The following is a 16,773-nucleotide window of genomic DNA, read 5'->3' as shown; positions in this document are numbered from 1 at the left end:
AAAATATTTTAGGTATTGATTGGCTTAGAATCATCAAACTTAGTTGATGCATCTTGGGTCCTCAGAGAATGACAAGTGATAAGTAGGTCACCATGACCAACTCTCAGGTCCTAAATGGCTTAGAATCATCTTGGGTTCAGAGTGTTTCATCTAAAACGTAGGTCATGATGACCTACCTTTGGAATTTCAAGGGTTTATCTAAATATACAGGATACTTAGAGACTTTAAATAGAAGTGATAGGTTGTACAGTTTATCAGAAGAGCGACTCAAGGCCCTTGGGCCTCTTGTTTTTTTTTTTAATTATTGTTTTGACAATTTTACTTAATATAAGTTTTTATCAGGTTTTACTTTGATTAGTCATTTCAGTCATGGTAATTGTTGCCAAACGATGTATCCTTTTAAATTTTAATAGATGGAAAACTTTTAAAATTGGTAGATATTTAATTTCTTTTAGCAATTTTAAGGCATCCTCACAATGTCAAGGTTTTGTGATTTCGGAACTCCACACAAACCCTTGACATAAGTCTTTATTTAAAAGTTACTATTTCATTTGTTCCTGGTTTGACTCGTCTTTAAAATGGAAAGGTCAATATTGTAGGATTTGTGACTAGTTACTTTAAATAAATCATTGGGGATTAATTTTTTGAGGATTGTCCTCGATCCTTACAATCACAAAAGATATGCTCTGAAGTTGGGCAAGTTGATAATGATGAATTTGAAAAATATATTCTCATTGGTTAGTTTATAATTACCCATTACGTCATGTGTAACTCCCAACTTTTAGGTAAGGACTTATGTCAAGGGTTTGTGTGGAGTTAGGAAATCACAAAACCTTGTCATTGTGAGGATAATTTTAAGGAAGATGCCAAGTTTACCGTTGAATTTAGAAGATGCCAATTTAGTTGAATAAATCAAATATAAAGGCATAGTTTACATTAACTGCTTATTGAAAGTACATCATGCGTGGATCTAGAGTGGATCTAGAAGGGGGGGGGGGGGTCCTGTACATGTATAACACTATTATGTATATTGCATATTTAAATAAATGATTGACATTGTCAAATTTGGACTTTGAACATTAAATTTTGTCAGTTTTACCTATTTGCAACTGTCCAATTTAGATGCTAGTAACAGTATTTTTTCAGAAGTTTATTGATATGACCTCTTTGTTAAACTTTGTGATTCTTGATCTGAGTAAAAGTATCAATGAGTCATAAAATTCTTAAAAGTTTTCCTTGTTTTAGTTACTGAATAGATACCGGTACGTGAATGTCCAATTCTTTTAATTATTAGATGTGTAGTATATTGTACAATCACTTTACATAAATTAAAGCCTTCACCATCTACATACATGTACATGAGTAAAGTATTTTGTACAAATAAAATGAATATTTCTTTGTTTTTAACCAGCCCAGTGTCTTTAGACACAAATATTGAAAAAAAATGATTTTTTTTAAAGTGTTAATATGCAGTTTAATTATTATTATTATGAGATCAAGTTGCGGGGGCAATATTGACCATAGAATGCCAGATTTATAGCTTCTGCAAACAGAGGACTTTAGTTTGATGGATTTTACAGGAGTGTGTTACCCAGAATGTCTTGTACATGTATGTACCAGTATGTCTGTCCAACAGGTTTTCTGTCCATCCTGCTCCTTATTCAGCTATAGTTTTGTAATGGAGAAACAAAGGCACAAAGTTTGCTTATGACAGGTGTGTTACAAGCCTGAACCAAAATATTAGTACAGTTGAACTTTGCTATCTCAAACATAGATATCTCAGACACCATGATTTCAGAGAATAGTCTGTATGCTGAATTGAATGTGCATACTATTTTGTAGTCCATCTTCAGTATACAGCTACAGCCTCATCAGAGATATCTTGACAAACTGTAGCCAGTTGTTTCAATATAAAGATTCATAATTTTCTTACATACTGATTAAATGGACAACATTGAACCTCTATTGTTGCCCCTTAGCCACAAAACAAATCTAATATGACAAGTGATACTTTATATTTCTTAAATCAGAGTCTTATTTTAACAATTGTGATAAAAAGAAAACAAAATCTTAATCACATATTAAAATATTATCACAGTTTAACAATAATATATAAAACAATAACAGAGATCAAACTGAAAATCATATTTGTATTTATGATCCGACCCATAAAAATTTGTCTTGTCACTAAAAACATAGTCACCATTGCAAGTCTTGTACAGCAATGGAATAATTGAAGAAGCACCAATTGCAGTTCTTGTCACAGTGGAAGAATAAATTTTTCTGATCAAAGAAACATTTACTGTAATTTCAAAAAACATTTCATCAGATGTCTTTGGGTACTTTCTATAAACATTTGACTTCTACATGTGATGCTGATGAAGCACAGCTATATGTATTTAATTTTCAAATTAAGTAGAACAATAACTTTTTCCCTTCTAAATAAAGTGATCACAGACAATTTGAGCTCATGATTAATTTAAAAATATTTCCAGTGATCCACTTGAAGAAGGATTTGTGAAATGCATAGAATTCCTGTAAAAAATCTCTCATCTAGTACTGTACTTGATTGTCCAATCATCTTGATAAAGCTGATATTTTTTCCTCCTCACATTTTTGACTTGGTTAACCAGTCAAAATCCTACACAGAAACAAACAGAAAGAATTGATGACATGAAAAATTGATGTGGATTTTGGCAAAAACAAAGGAGATTTTTACACAAATTGAAAACTTTTAGAGATTATCTCTGAACAATGAAATGTCAGGAAAATTAGTACATTGAATTCATATATTATTAACAACCATAGCTTTTTCAAACTTTGATACAACAATTTAAATGTCACAGAGTAAGATGGCATGTAGGAGTTTTAAAAGTTGGAAAAAGTACATGTATTCCTTAAATATTTCAGAGAAAAATTTCTGGAGAGAAAAAAAGGCAGGACAAGCTGTTTACAGTACCCCTACCCCTTTCTAAATTTGCAGGTATACAAAAAAGACTTATCAGAGATAACATCTTTTATCCAATTTGAGGTAAAAATTGATACAATCTTGAAAAACAGGGATGCCAAGAACAGATTTCCATCATCTATGAGTAGGCAAAAAAGTTTTCTTTGTCATATACACTTGAATGTTTATGTACATGTTTAATGATGCACGGAATGAAAAATCATGCATTTATTATTTGAAAATTATTTTACATTTGAACTACAATTGTCTCATCACAGTTTAGAGACACACTATTGTAATATTTCTCATCTTCAGCATTTTCAATTTGAATAACAATATTATTAAACAACAATTCAATTATTCATTATCAATTATATTCAACTTTCACTGAAAGCTGTTTAGCTCACCTGAGTTTTTCTAGAAGACACAGGATGCTACTCACCTGAATTTTTACTAATAAACAAAGGATGATGTTTAGCTCACCTGAGTTTCTCTAGTAGAGGATACTATTTAGCTCACCTGAGTTTTTCTAGTAGAGGATACTGTTTAGCTCACCTGAGTTTTTCTCGTGGACATAGGACTGATGAGGATGTTGAGGAGCGCCACCCTCTCTGGGTCCTTTGTGACCTCTGCAAGATACTTGTTGATTTCATCTGTTGTTCTCGCACAGTAACCTCGACCTCCGAAGGCCTCAATCATCTTCTCATACCTAGCTGCTGCCATCAGAGCTGTAGGGGGAGACCTGTAATAAGCAGCTTTCTTATTTTGTTTTGAATGCAAGAACTTCTTTATTTCCTAACTACAAAAATATGTAGCACTTTGTGACTAATACCAGAGCTTAACGATGTTGGCATAATTGAATTCTTCCACAAAAATCAAATATACAGATTCATACAATATCAGTGTAAATCAATGAACCAACAATTTCCATCAATCAAACAAATTACAATGGAAACCAGATGCCTCTCATTAGACTGTAGCTTTACTGCTTTCAAATTATAACAGAGTAAAAGAAAAGTTGCTCTTAGAAGACACACTTGCTTACATAAGTGTGAGATCCTCAGCCTGCATAGATTTCCACACATCTTCTGGCACACCAGCATAAATTCCACCATTGTTTATTATCATCAGAGTTACTGGCAGCTTGTACCTAATTGTTTCAATAATCTTATATAAGACATTGAATGTTTTCTTTAATAAACTTTTACTTTTCTCAATAAAATATAAGTATTACAACTGAATTATACACAAAGAATTCATAAATTCATAAATAATTTACAAACAGGGAAGTTGAATTTTATATACATCATGTAATCATTTTACTCCTGTTATTTTGAAAACAACTGCCAGACCCTTCTACAGCAATCATAAAAAATTTACCTGCATATTGTTTCAATTTCCATTCCAGAAAATCCGAATGCACTATCTCCTTGAATGGAAAAGACTCTTTTTTCTGGAGCATGATCCCTGCACCAGATCCCAGCAGCCACAGCAAATCCCAAACCCACTCCCATTGTCCCAAATGTACCAGCATCTAATCTGTTAAACATGGTAATAATCAGATAGTCAAATGTATCAAGAGTTCCTTGTTCAGTAATACATGCTTTAATACTGAAAATTATATAGAGTATGTTTCATTTATGTCTGACCTGTGTCTAGGAAGGTGGTTTGGTACCATGGTCCTGCTAATGTCCATAGTGTTGGCTCCTTCACTGACAATTATACAGTCCTTGGGAAGAAACTTTTGTATCTACAAAATATTCGTTATTTCAGCAAATATAATGTTCAATACATTATTGGTAAACTACATATACACATGTTAATAAGATAATATTAACTAGATATTCTGAACTGAATTGCAATATACTTAAATTAAATAAAATTAGACATTATTGAGAAGGCTACACCTAAAAGGGCTTTTAGTAATAATTTTAAGATAAAAGAAGCTTGTAAAAGACTGTATTTTGAGTTTGACCTTGACCTTTGACTTTCGTGGCATTATTGTTGTCCATGGGGGATCAATGTTTGTAGATTTCAATCCCCATCAGAGATAGCTTTGTCAACTTATTAGAATATTATATCATGTAACTGAGTTACCCACAAAATTATGTCCCCACAAACAAGTAAAATTTTTGTTGCCTACCAACATTGATCCCCCACTAATTAAAATTATTCTACTGTACATCTTTACCAAAAGGGCACACTTTGGGTGAGGTATGAGCCAGATGAGGCCAAGGGGAAAGAGACCTGCTATGACCTTGAAATCTGACCTTATTACTTGTTTCATGGTCACTCCATATTCTTCATTATGAACACTCTATGAGTGAAATATGAGCCAGATAAGGCCAAGGAGTGAGAAAATATATTCCATAAATGGAATTTTACACAGATTTGCTTTTTTACCATCATTTTTGTTCTAGGAATTGGTTCAAGTTCATTGCACACTCATAACCTATAAGTACTCTGAGGATATTGTTTGGATTGGAGACCAAGGGGAAAGAAAATATGCTCCCTACAAGGATTTTACACAGAGGTGTTTTTTTTTCACCTTGACCTTTGACCTAGTGACATTTGGTCACTGAATACCCTTTATCCATGGACATTTTGTTGGTGAGGTTTGAGCCGGGCTGGGCCAAGGGGAGAGAAAAAATATATTCCAGACAAATGATATTGAACAGATGGATGAACGGACACATAAATGGACATACGGATGAACAAACAGACTGGTCACTTTAGGGCACCTGCAGAGTGGGACCTTATTTAAATGAATTTCAGTGCTTCTCTTTAATTTAGGGAAGTAATGTAATTTTTTCAGAATATAATACCTCACTATATGCTGCATAGTAGTTAAGGGGTTCACTTTTGTCATCCATCATTGCCTGCAAAAAGTATAAACAAAATAAAATAAAAAATAACTCTTCTCATGTAATACTTTTGGTAATAAATCATTGATTTACACACATAAACAGTGTAATTAACTAGATTGCCAATGGTTAGTTACTTGCACAGCCTTTTGATTCTGTTGCACTTTGCTATTGAGAGTTTTCCACCATGGAGATTTTGGATTGAAATAAAACTGACCTGGAATTTTGCTCAGTTGTTCATTCATCTGAAAGATAGTGTGACTATCCAATAAATGTATTACCTTTTGGAATTAAGAAAAGACATTAAAATTATCAAACTAAAATAATCCATAGACTTTCTTAAATACTCCTTTTCTTAATTTAATTAAAATAATCTTATAGGAAGCCTGCTGAAAAAGTTTTGCATACATGTACAAACATAGCAAATTTTTAATTCTTTCAAATTCGTAGATTTAAATTAAAAGTCTATAAATCCAATAATACCTGTATCATGACAGCATCTAAATCTCCTACTAGAGATACAGCATTCTGTACATTATTACTCATCTCTTCAGCACAAATATCCACCTTAAAACAAGAAATAATCTCATAATGAACTCCCTTTTACTTCTGTATTAAAGGTGCATAGACACAGATTTGAAGTTTATATTTTCTCATATTTTCTGTATAATATCACAACTTATATTTTGCTATAGCATTTCACATGAAAATAAAATTAAAAACTTATTTAATCTGGAAATTATTGAAACTACGAATTTCTGGAGGCGTTTGATTAACACATCCTTGCACTTTCACAATTTTTAACTTTATCCTTAATACTTAAGAAAAGTAGAAATTTTGTTGTGTATTCATGAATAATATTACATCTATAATCCAGAAAATTCAGAGTAAAAATGTGCGAAAGCAAAACCCACTCACTTAAGTATTGTCAGCCCGTGCTCAGTGTTGTGTAGTTGTGTACAGAGTTTAACATATTGAATACACCCTTAAAACGTAAACTGTTTTTGTAAACAGGGCACGAGCCCTGTTGTTGTTAATGTTTATGCTTCACTGAGTGTGTTCAATTGTTAAACTCTGCACACACCACTGAGCACGGACTGACAATACTGGTGAGAGGGTTTTGCTTTCTACATTTCTACTCTGAAATTTCTGCATTATAGTTTTAATAATTTTCATTAATAAACAACAAAATTGCTACTTTTCTAAAGTAATAAGGATAAAGTTAAAAATTGAGAAAGTGCAAGGATGTGTCTATCAAATGCGTCCAGAAATTTGAAGTTTCAATAACTTCCAGATAAAATAAGATTTTTATCAAATTTTCGTATGAAATGCTATAGCAACATACAAGTCATGAAGTTATACAGAAAATTTGAGTAAATATTAACTTCAAATCTGTGTCTAAGCACCTTTAAAAACTCAATATCTACAATGTCCTATAAATCTTCATGTTACATGCAAGTCCCAGTAATTCCACTAATGTACTTTTAGCGAGGATGTTGATGCTCTTTGTATTTTTTTCTCTTTCAGTTTCAGTAATATTTAAAGGATTATGAATTATACTAAGGAAACTAGTGGGTATTGTTTTTTTAACAAAAAAAACCATGTCTCCCCTTCTTTACCAACATTAACGAGTGCAAATACATGATCAGGGTCAAAAATAATAATGCAGTGCATCTCAACTCAAATTCTGTGTACAAAATTTCAAGTCTTCATGTCAAACGGATCTCAAGTAATGGTCTGGTTGTGTTTTTCTTAATTTGACCTTGAAGAAAGTGGTCAAGGTCAAATATTTTGATGCAGTGCATTTAGTCTCGATGTTGTCTTTCCTTGTTCCAAGTTTGAAATCCTAATGTCAAAAAGTTCTCAATTATGACCTAGACTATATTTTCATGTTAATGATTGACCTTGACTTTATTTATAGGTCAAGGTGAAAAAAATGTTGCCATTCACCCTTCCTCTATACCACCTCTCCATGTTCCAAGTTTGAAGTTTTAATGTCAGGGTTCTCAATTTATGGTCTAGTCATGTTTTCTCTATTTGACCTTGAAGAAAGGGGTCAAGGTCAAAATTTTGAAGTGTTGCATCTTGTAACAATGTTTTCTTTCTATGTTACAAGTTTGAAGTCCTAATATCAAAGGATACTCAAGCTAAGGCCTGGACTCTATTTTGATATAAAAGATTGACCTTGACATTATAATAATTGGATCAAGGTCAAAAATTTTGGTGGCATGCATCCCTCCTTCGTACCACTTCTGCATGTTCCATGTCTGAAGTCTTTATAACAAAGGATTCTTAAGTAATGGTCTAATGAAGTTTTTTCCCTATTTGACCTGAGAAAGAAAAGAGGTCAAGGTCAAAACTTTTGGTGTGTTGCATCTTGTATCAATGTCTTCTTTCTCTGTTACAAGTTTGACGTCCTAATATCAAAGGGTACTCAAGCTATGGCTTGGACTCTATTTTGATGTAAAAGATTGACCTTGACCTTATAATAATTGAATCAAGGTCAAAAATTTTGGTGGCATGCATCCCTCCTTTATACCACCTCTGCATGTTCCAAACTTGAAGTCTTAATGTCAAAAGGTTCTCAAGTTATGGTCAGATCGTGTTTTTTCCCTATTTGACCTTGAAGGCAGAAAGGGGTCAAGGTCAAAATTCTAATGCAGTGCATTTTGTCTCAAGGTCTTCTTCCTATGTTACAAGTTTGAAGTCCTAATATCAAAGGGATCTTAAGTTATGGGCTGAACTCTATTTTGATGTAAAAGATTGACCTTGACCTTATAAATAGGTCAAGGTCAAAAATGTTGGTGGTGTGCACTCCTTCTCAATGTCATCTATCTATGTTCCAAGTTTGAAGTCTTAATGTCAAAGGGTATTAAAGTTACGGCCTGGACAAAATTTGGATGAAGAAGAAGAAGAAGAAGAAAATCGACAAAAACAATATGTCTCCCCTGGAAGGGGAGACATAATACTGGGAAGTGCAGTGTTACTAATAAACCAAATACAGTAAAAACCTGTGAATTTACTTTACTATATTCATAATTCATAATATCTGTATAACAAATTCGTTAAAGTATACAAAGTGATTTCGCAATATGTATAAAATCAGTTCACTATATCCCTAAATTCATTATATCCGAGTTTGTTATAACAATAAAATTTTTCAAGGAATTGTTGACAAATTTGCCAGGGGATCCCAAAAAACTTTGCCATATCTGTAAATATGGTATACATGTATCTGTGTACATACTACACAAGTTTTACTGTATATAGTATTTTGCAATTAGAACACTAATTTCAGTTTTGCAAGGAATTTCTAAATATAAATTTTGTTAATTACCATGATCTATGCCAATGTAACTGAAACTTGTAAATGAACTGAAATTAAATAAAAATCTTCACTTCTCCTATCAGACTTGAATGCTCTTTCTTTTTGTCAGAAAGTTAATTCAATTGATAAGAAGGAATTACCTGTATGACCTTGACCTTTGGATTAAATCTCGGTGGCAAACCAAAGTGGAGAATCCAATTTAATCTTGCTCCTAAAAGAAGGATGACATCAGCTTCCTGTAGCGCTCTGTGGATCGAAAATACAAACAGTCAAATTCACTTATAGCACAGTACCAAGGACAAACAATTTTGATTTGTTATCACTCCATTAAGTTCATAATATGTTTTTTTTACTACAGGGAATAAAAATCCATGTTGTAAGCATAAATTCATTATACCGTAAGTGTGTTTGCTGTAACCATGTTTTACTGTTTTGGATACTGTTCCACGATGAAACATTTTAAATATAAAATTAATTTACATTCAGTAAGAAGTTTATGGGCCTTGACTGGCACTTAACGCATCCCTGGGAAATGATTCATTATACATGTATCATGCAGAACTTACTTTGACCTTGCAGGAGCCACACAAAGTTCATGGTCATCAGGTAATACACCTTTTCCCATTGGGGTCGGTAGAAATGGAAGTCGGATGGATTCTATAAACTGCTTGACAGATTTTTCTGCTTTAGCATATGCAGCACCTAAATAAAAGTTTTACTTCTATATAAATATTGAACCTGTCTCATCCTGCTCAAAATCTGGCTAAATAGCATATCAAAAATTGGTGGTTGTCTTTAACTTAAAACTCATTTGAGGAAAACTTTAACTCAAAGCTTAAAGCATTTAAAAATAACAGAATAACATATACTATGCTTTACCTGGTACTAGCATACAATTAAGAGATAATTTTAAACAGATTTATGATATGTTATAGAAATGTAGATTTGTGATTGATTCAAGTGTTTAAAAAATAATTTTTTCACATTGGGGTTTGTAAATACACTGTACATGTTGTTGAATTACCTGGTAATGTTATTTTTGAAAATATTCATACCTTTCCCCACTATAACAAGTGGTTTCTCAGCATAATGAATGACATCTAGGGCCTCTTTTATTTTGTCTGGATCTGCCTGGGTCTTTGGAGGATCTAAACACTTAATATTTGGACTGAAAAAAGGAAGATGAATGAAGAATATTTCAATTTTTATTCATAATTTGTGATATTCATGCACATGTACATCATTGAGTGTATCAGTAAACATTAAATATGCACAAAGACTGCTGAAACAAAGCTCATGGCCCATAAGAGTTGATAAGATATCACATTATCTATTAAAAAAATCAATTTTTTACCTAAAACTCAGGAATAATTAATTTGTCTGTTAGACGTGAATTTCATAATCTTAGTATTAGCTAGTAGAAGGATTTTGGAAACTATAATTATACCTACAGGTACATGATGTACATGTAGTTTATCTACTGTGTGTTCTCAATAAAAAGATTATAATATTCTTACTTTACACTCAAAAACAATATTTCCAGGTAGATTTGTCCTACTTTGAGGTGTATACAGTGTATTAACAAGGAAGCTCAATACATCACACATACGTGTAACTGCATTTGTGCTTGCCAAATGTTTCTGACATGCTCTCCTCTTTTTAGGGTAGGAAAAGGGCAGTTTAAAAACACTGGGCTAGCAAAGTATGGAGAGGGTATTTACAGGCATTGCCTACTGCCCAATCCAATCAGATTTTTCTAAATAAAAAATTGTTTGAAGTAAAGATTGGCAAATAATCTACCCTCATGATTTTCTAACTTAACGGATTTTCAATATTCTTGCCTGCCACAGTTTCATACATTTGCCAAACTTTATTTATATTAGGGAATACATATTTCAGTTTATGTTTTTTCCAATTGATAAATGAAAATTCACAAGAACCTGAGATCCGCTACTCTGACTTTCTGCGTAACCATATTTCCAGCCAGGTCAATGTAACTCACACCAGGCCTTCCGTAAATACTGTGACGAACTGCCTGAAATGGTGAGAATTGCACGCAATAAAATCATATTCTACAGGAAAAAACTGCAATATAAATTCAGTATTTATTACAAAAACAATTTCATTACACTGTTTTTTCTGAAGGATTAAAAAACAGAAAATTGATATGATTGCAGTGAATTTATCAATAAAACATTTATAATTTAATTAGTAATAAGAAAAGCAGAAACATGAAAATAACTTTGACCTAAAAGCTGTATGCGCTAATTGCTGAAATAAACTTTAATTTTCATATTTGGAAAGTAACATTTCAGTAAAGAAATTTCTTACCTTTTCAATGTAGAATGGAATTCTCTCCACTTTACTTGGACGTGCAGTGTACTTGCAGTAAGGTCTGCATAATTCAACCTAAAAATCATAACCATTTTAATATTTATAGAGCACATTTATATGTTTAACAACTTGTTATACGGTTTAAATAATACAGTGTATGTATTTCTTGGAAATGTAAAAAAGAGATACAACTATGAATCCTTAGATTTTAATGAGTAGTGAAAAGTCCTTTCAGATATGTCCATATTTTCATCAGCATGCAATGATAATGGTCTCGCAAATTTATTGTACCGTAGAAGCTCAAATTTTTATAAGGATAAAATTTTGTTGATTTGTGATCTAAAAAGTTTCGTGGGCATTAAATTCCATTGTTTCAAAAGTAACCCTATTCACTATATAGTTATATAAAATAAATTTGTTGATAATTGTTTACAATGAAATTAACAAAATTTAATTCCCAACAAATATTATATTTCTGCTTTTACAGTACTTTATAATTGGAAATTTACCTGTGGATACTCCTGAAAAGCTCCCATACTCTCCTGATGAAGTTCACTGCTACCCCCTACTACAATCATTGGCCTTTAAAAAAATGGTTATGTCTGTTCAATTCATATCTCTCTGTTCATTAATATTTCCACTGGTTATAGGATGGATTGTTAAATTTACGTGTATGTATGCGGCATGCCAGGGTTGCAAATAACATTTAAGTCCTTAGGGCCCACGTGGGCCCCCAACTTCACAAGTTTTACGAGCCCAGATTGATATTTTGGGGCCCAATTTTTTCTATCCACATGGTTTAAAAATTTCCCAATCTTTTTTGCATCATAATCTCTGAGAAGTTTTCTCTGCTGTATACAGTCTTTTATTTTCCTGCGGATTTCAACACCACTTGTTTTCTGTAACTTTAAAACCTCACCTAGTCATAATTTTCAAATGATTCAGGGTTTAGAAATCGTTTTCTAGGTAGGAAACAGTGAAACTAAAGTGCATTTGATAGCAGAATAAAAGCAGTCAGGTTTCAGAAAAGTTCCCTTAGAATTCTTACTCTCCCTGTGGACAATAAGGTTCTCAAGAGTTGGTTGTCAACAGACAAAATCAATCACATTTGCAAGTGAACGAGTGGTTATTTGCAACCTACTCCTACAAGTAAGAGCCTCTGTTAACATCCCTATGCTCCTTATTATGCAGCGCCAAGTCAAAAGACTATCTCGTCATGAACCTCTAGCATGCTGGAGTAATTTGCAACCCCGCAAGCAAGCTATTTTGCTATGACAGAATCATCCATATCCATAAATCAATTAGAATTAATATTATACACTTATTAATTTCATGACTGGTGCACATTTTTACATATTCCAGAAGAAAAGCATTACCAGCAATTGACCTGTGCATTAGCCATCCCTGCCAAGGCATGGATAAGTCCTGGGCCTGAGACAACAAGGCAGACAGCTGGCCTTCCTGTCATATAACCAATGGCTGAGGCAGCATAGGAGGCCTTGTGTGGAATTCAAAAAACAACACATTTTATCAAGACAGGTCAAATGAATTTCAAACATTAGCAATCTACAGTTGATTATTTCTTAAATAATTTTAAATCAGTATTCACTTCATTTTTACCGCAACTTGCCAACGCTTTTGATTTAGTCTGAAAATTTTTGGAACCCAGAACAAGAAAAAATATTAGCATAATAATAATACTACCAAAGAGCAGTAAAAAATATTCCTTTATCATTAAAAATACAATTGAGAAGGAATCAGAAAATAAGTTTAAATGTACTATTCCTTCATTTTTACATACAGCCTGTTCATTTCGCATTCCGATGTATTTGATGCCATGAGCTTGTGCAGCATATGCCACCTCAATCACTGGAATACCAACAATGCCGAACATATACTCTACACCCTATAATAAGTAATTAGGTATTTAGTCATTCATTAATCAATATATATATACTGTTTTATATTAGATTTTTAGCTCACCTTGACAAAGTGGAAATGAGCTCCTGCTATACCCCCTGCATCAGTATTGGCATCCTTGTTAAGTTTTAGGAGCAAGTCCACTCCCAACACTCAAGTAACTATGGATCCGACCTACACTTTACAGATGAGTGACCACCTTAAAGTTTTTGGAGTAAGTCCGCTCCCAAGTAACTGCAAGTCCTTTGGTGACCAAACTTGCAAGGATAGTGCATCTAGGGATGCATACTACAAGACATGTTTCAGATGTTGGATCTGACCTACACTTTCCAGATAAATGACAGCTTTTGGAGCAAGTCCACTCCCATGTAACTATAAGTCATATGGTGACTAATCTTGGATGGATGATGCATCTATGGATATACATGCACTACCAGATTTACTTTGGATGCTGGATATGAGCTACATTTTCAAGATGATTGAACAGATTAAAATTTTGGAGGAAGTCTATTCCCATGTAACTATTAGCCTTATGGTGACCAAACTTGCATGGATAATGCATCTAGGGATACATAATACCAAATTGTTTCAGATACTGGATTTTATCTATGTTTTCCAGATGAGTGACCAGGTTACATATTCTGGAGCAGGTCTCCCGGGTTAATATAAGCTCTCTGGAGACAAAACTTGCAAGAATGAATCATCATGGGACTTGCTTCAGATGCTGGATTTGACCAAAATTTTCTGGATGATGAAGTTTTTGGAATAGGTCCAATCTCAAGTAACTAAAAACCTTATGACGACAAAACTTGCATCTTATAGATGATACATCTAGGAATGCACAGTACCAGACTGAGAGTAGCTTCTGATGCAGGATCTAATCTACATTTTCTGGATGAATAAACAGTTTAAAGTTTTAGAAGCAGGGCCATTCATAAGTTACTTTAAGCCCTACAGTGACTGAAATTGAATGGACGATGCATCCAGGAATGTTTTAGCTACTACAAGGCTGCATCTTCCCTTTTTTCCAGATCAGTGAATAAATTAAAGTTTTTAGAACAGGGTCTTTCCAAGTAACAATAATATGAAGCCTACTTGGACCAAACTTGCATGAATGATGCATCCAGAGATGCACACTACCAGTACCATGCAAGCTTTGGATGCAGCATCTGACTTACCTAGATGATCTGACCTACATTTTCAATTTGATTAGTAAAGTTAAAGTTTTTGGATCAGATCTCTTCCCAGGAACTATATAATAAATCCTAAATAGACCAAACTTGCATGGATGTTGCATCTGGATATACACACTACCATAACATTCATTTGATGTGAGACTGTGCATGCTTTCACTTATAGATAGTATTCATTAAGGTGAGCTTCATAATCTTTGATTACCTACATTTATGCTTTACTTAAATATTAAATTTTCTTTCACAAATTTTAAAATCTTTAATCTGGAACTTAGATGGTAAATATTAAACTCTCTTTCACAAATTTTGAATCTTTAATCTGGAACTTTGATGTTAAAATCAGTTTCTTTATTGTTCTTAATTGTTTACAGACAGAAAGATGACAGACCACCTCATAAGCTCTTTGTATGTTAAGTGCTACAAAAAATCATACGTGTGATTCTTCCGGCGGGAGTCAAAATCTCCCAATTTTTTAGACTGGTACCCTGACATTGGTTAACGGGTGCAAGCGGCCTTGTAATTCCTAGCGGCAGCGACTGGAATCAAGGGCAGAGAACCAGTGCTACCAATTTTTAACCCCCCCTTCCGCCACTCCCGATTATTTTTTAAATCTTCCGTGTTTTGAAAATCTTCATATTAATTATTTTTTTGACTAAATTGTTATCATGTTTCATATAATTACTCAGTGTGAAAAGAAACTGAGATAGCAACACCAGTGCAATAAATTTTGACAGCAGTAGGCCTCGTAGGCATCTACTTGAAGGTCATATAAATAAGCGGCTATAACACTTGGTAAATGACCACCGATGTTTATTACTTTATTACTGAATGCAGAACTGTAATTAGTTGCTAAAATTCTCTTATATCATCTTTGAATACTGGCGCAGTAGTCATTGAAAAATACCGTTACTAGTAAATTCTAGTTAAAAATAGATCAAACTACAGGGTGTTGTTAAAACTCTTGCCAAAAATATGAATGATTCTGTTTTTAAAAATTTTAAGAGAGTAATTTTAATTTATATATCTATGCATTTTTGACAAGTTAAAATTTTTATTTAAAAACAAATTACTGACATATAATTTGGTATATAAAACCTATGTTTTACTTTACTATTATGTCCAACAAGTTGATATATCAATATCAAATTTAATCATTTTTTAATGCTGTTATTTCTGAATTTAAATGAGCTTCTTTATTTTGATTAATTTCACTTCACTTTATTATAAAAACTTTGTCATATACTTTTTAATCCATACAACAATTTTATAAATAATATTTTTAATTTACTGTAATAAAACTGTGATGATGAAGTTCTTCAATTTTCCAGACCATTTTTTTTTTATTTTGGATACTGATGACAGAGAGATTTTTAAAGTTAATTTTACCTAAATTTAAGGGGTAAGATAGTCTTTTGCGATTTGAAAAAATGTCGATAAGAAATCTCCAGTTTTGAGACCCAAACTCCAGCTGAAAAATAAATTTCAAATCTCCAGTTGTGAGTGTTCAACTCTGTCACATGTATGAAAAATTGTTTAAAAAGTAGGTGATACTTCTGTCAAAATGACTATGTAGGTATTAAAAAAAAGAAGAAAAGATATTAGTTCAGCAAGTAGGACGACGTTTATAAATGGTTCAAAAAGAAGAACGATTTAGAAAGGCAAGCAGAAAGAAATAAGAAAGAAATAAGCAACCATAATTATTACTTTGTACATTAAAAAATAAAATGTTTTTATGACTTAGAATTTTATTGCATGCAAGCATATTTACCTGAGCTTTTAATGCCTGGGCCAAAACATTCGCACCTTCGATTTCGTCTGCCATCATGAAATCATGTGGTCAATTTGTGGAACTCTTTTATAGACAATCGGCAATTCTCGGCTGACTCCCCTTCGCTCCATACAAGTACGAGAAGCTCCGAGGGGTGCGTCGATTTACCCAAATGGACCCAAATGGAACTCAAATGGACCCAAATGGACACAAATGGACCCAAATGGAACCCAAATGGACCCAAATGGAACATTAAACATATATTATCGTATTCCCAATTTGTTACTAATTTAAAATGATAAGAATTATGAAATTACAAATGGATAATATTAATTATTCATTTCTAATATTGTATTTTAAAATACGAATTAATCTTTTTTCTATTTGTAATAACTTTTGCATATCATTGAATACAAAAT

The 16,773-nt window shown here is 32.8% G+C and overlaps 2 protein-coding genes across 2 annotated transcripts in view; both read right to left on the bottom strand.

The window, feature by feature from the left end:
• The window catches only part of LOC133189888 (S-phase kinase-associated protein 1), a 50,372-nt gene that overhangs the window by 5,471 nt on the left and 28,128 nt on the right, over nucleotides 1–16,773 (bottom strand). The gene's annotated exons all lie outside the window — the stretch shown is intronic.
• On the bottom strand, nucleotides 1,999–16,436 carry LOC133189885 (2-hydroxyacyl-CoA lyase 1-like). Its single transcript, XM_061325292.1, has 17 exons — nucleotides 16,355–16,436; nucleotides 13,275–13,379; nucleotides 12,850–12,971; nucleotides 11,983–12,055; nucleotides 11,471–11,548; nucleotides 11,080–11,174; nucleotides 10,195–10,307; nucleotides 9,706–9,841; nucleotides 9,280–9,385; nucleotides 6,295–6,378; nucleotides 5,949–6,056; nucleotides 5,773–5,826; nucleotides 4,597–4,697; nucleotides 4,328–4,486; nucleotides 3,993–4,097; nucleotides 3,503–3,689; nucleotides 1,999–2,641 (listed from the first exon to the last, which is right to left on the bottom strand). Exons 1-17 carry the CDS (start codon nucleotides 16,409–16,411, stop codon nucleotides 2,609–2,611), a joined length of 1,716 nt encoding a protein of 571 aa, XP_061181276.1. The 5' UTR covers nucleotides 16,412–16,436; the 3' UTR covers nucleotides 1,999–2,608.

This window comes from Saccostrea echinata, unplaced genomic scaffold (assembly GCF_033153115.1).
Source record: "Saccostrea echinata isolate AGI-Se365-2 ecotype Australia unplaced genomic scaffold, CSIRO_AGI_Sech_v1 ptg000020l, whole genome shotgun sequence".
Classification (NCBI taxonomy): Eukaryota; Metazoa; Mollusca; class Bivalvia; order Ostreida; family Ostreidae; genus Saccostrea; species Saccostrea echinata.
This window is presented reverse-complemented; position numbering and strand designations above follow the sequence as displayed.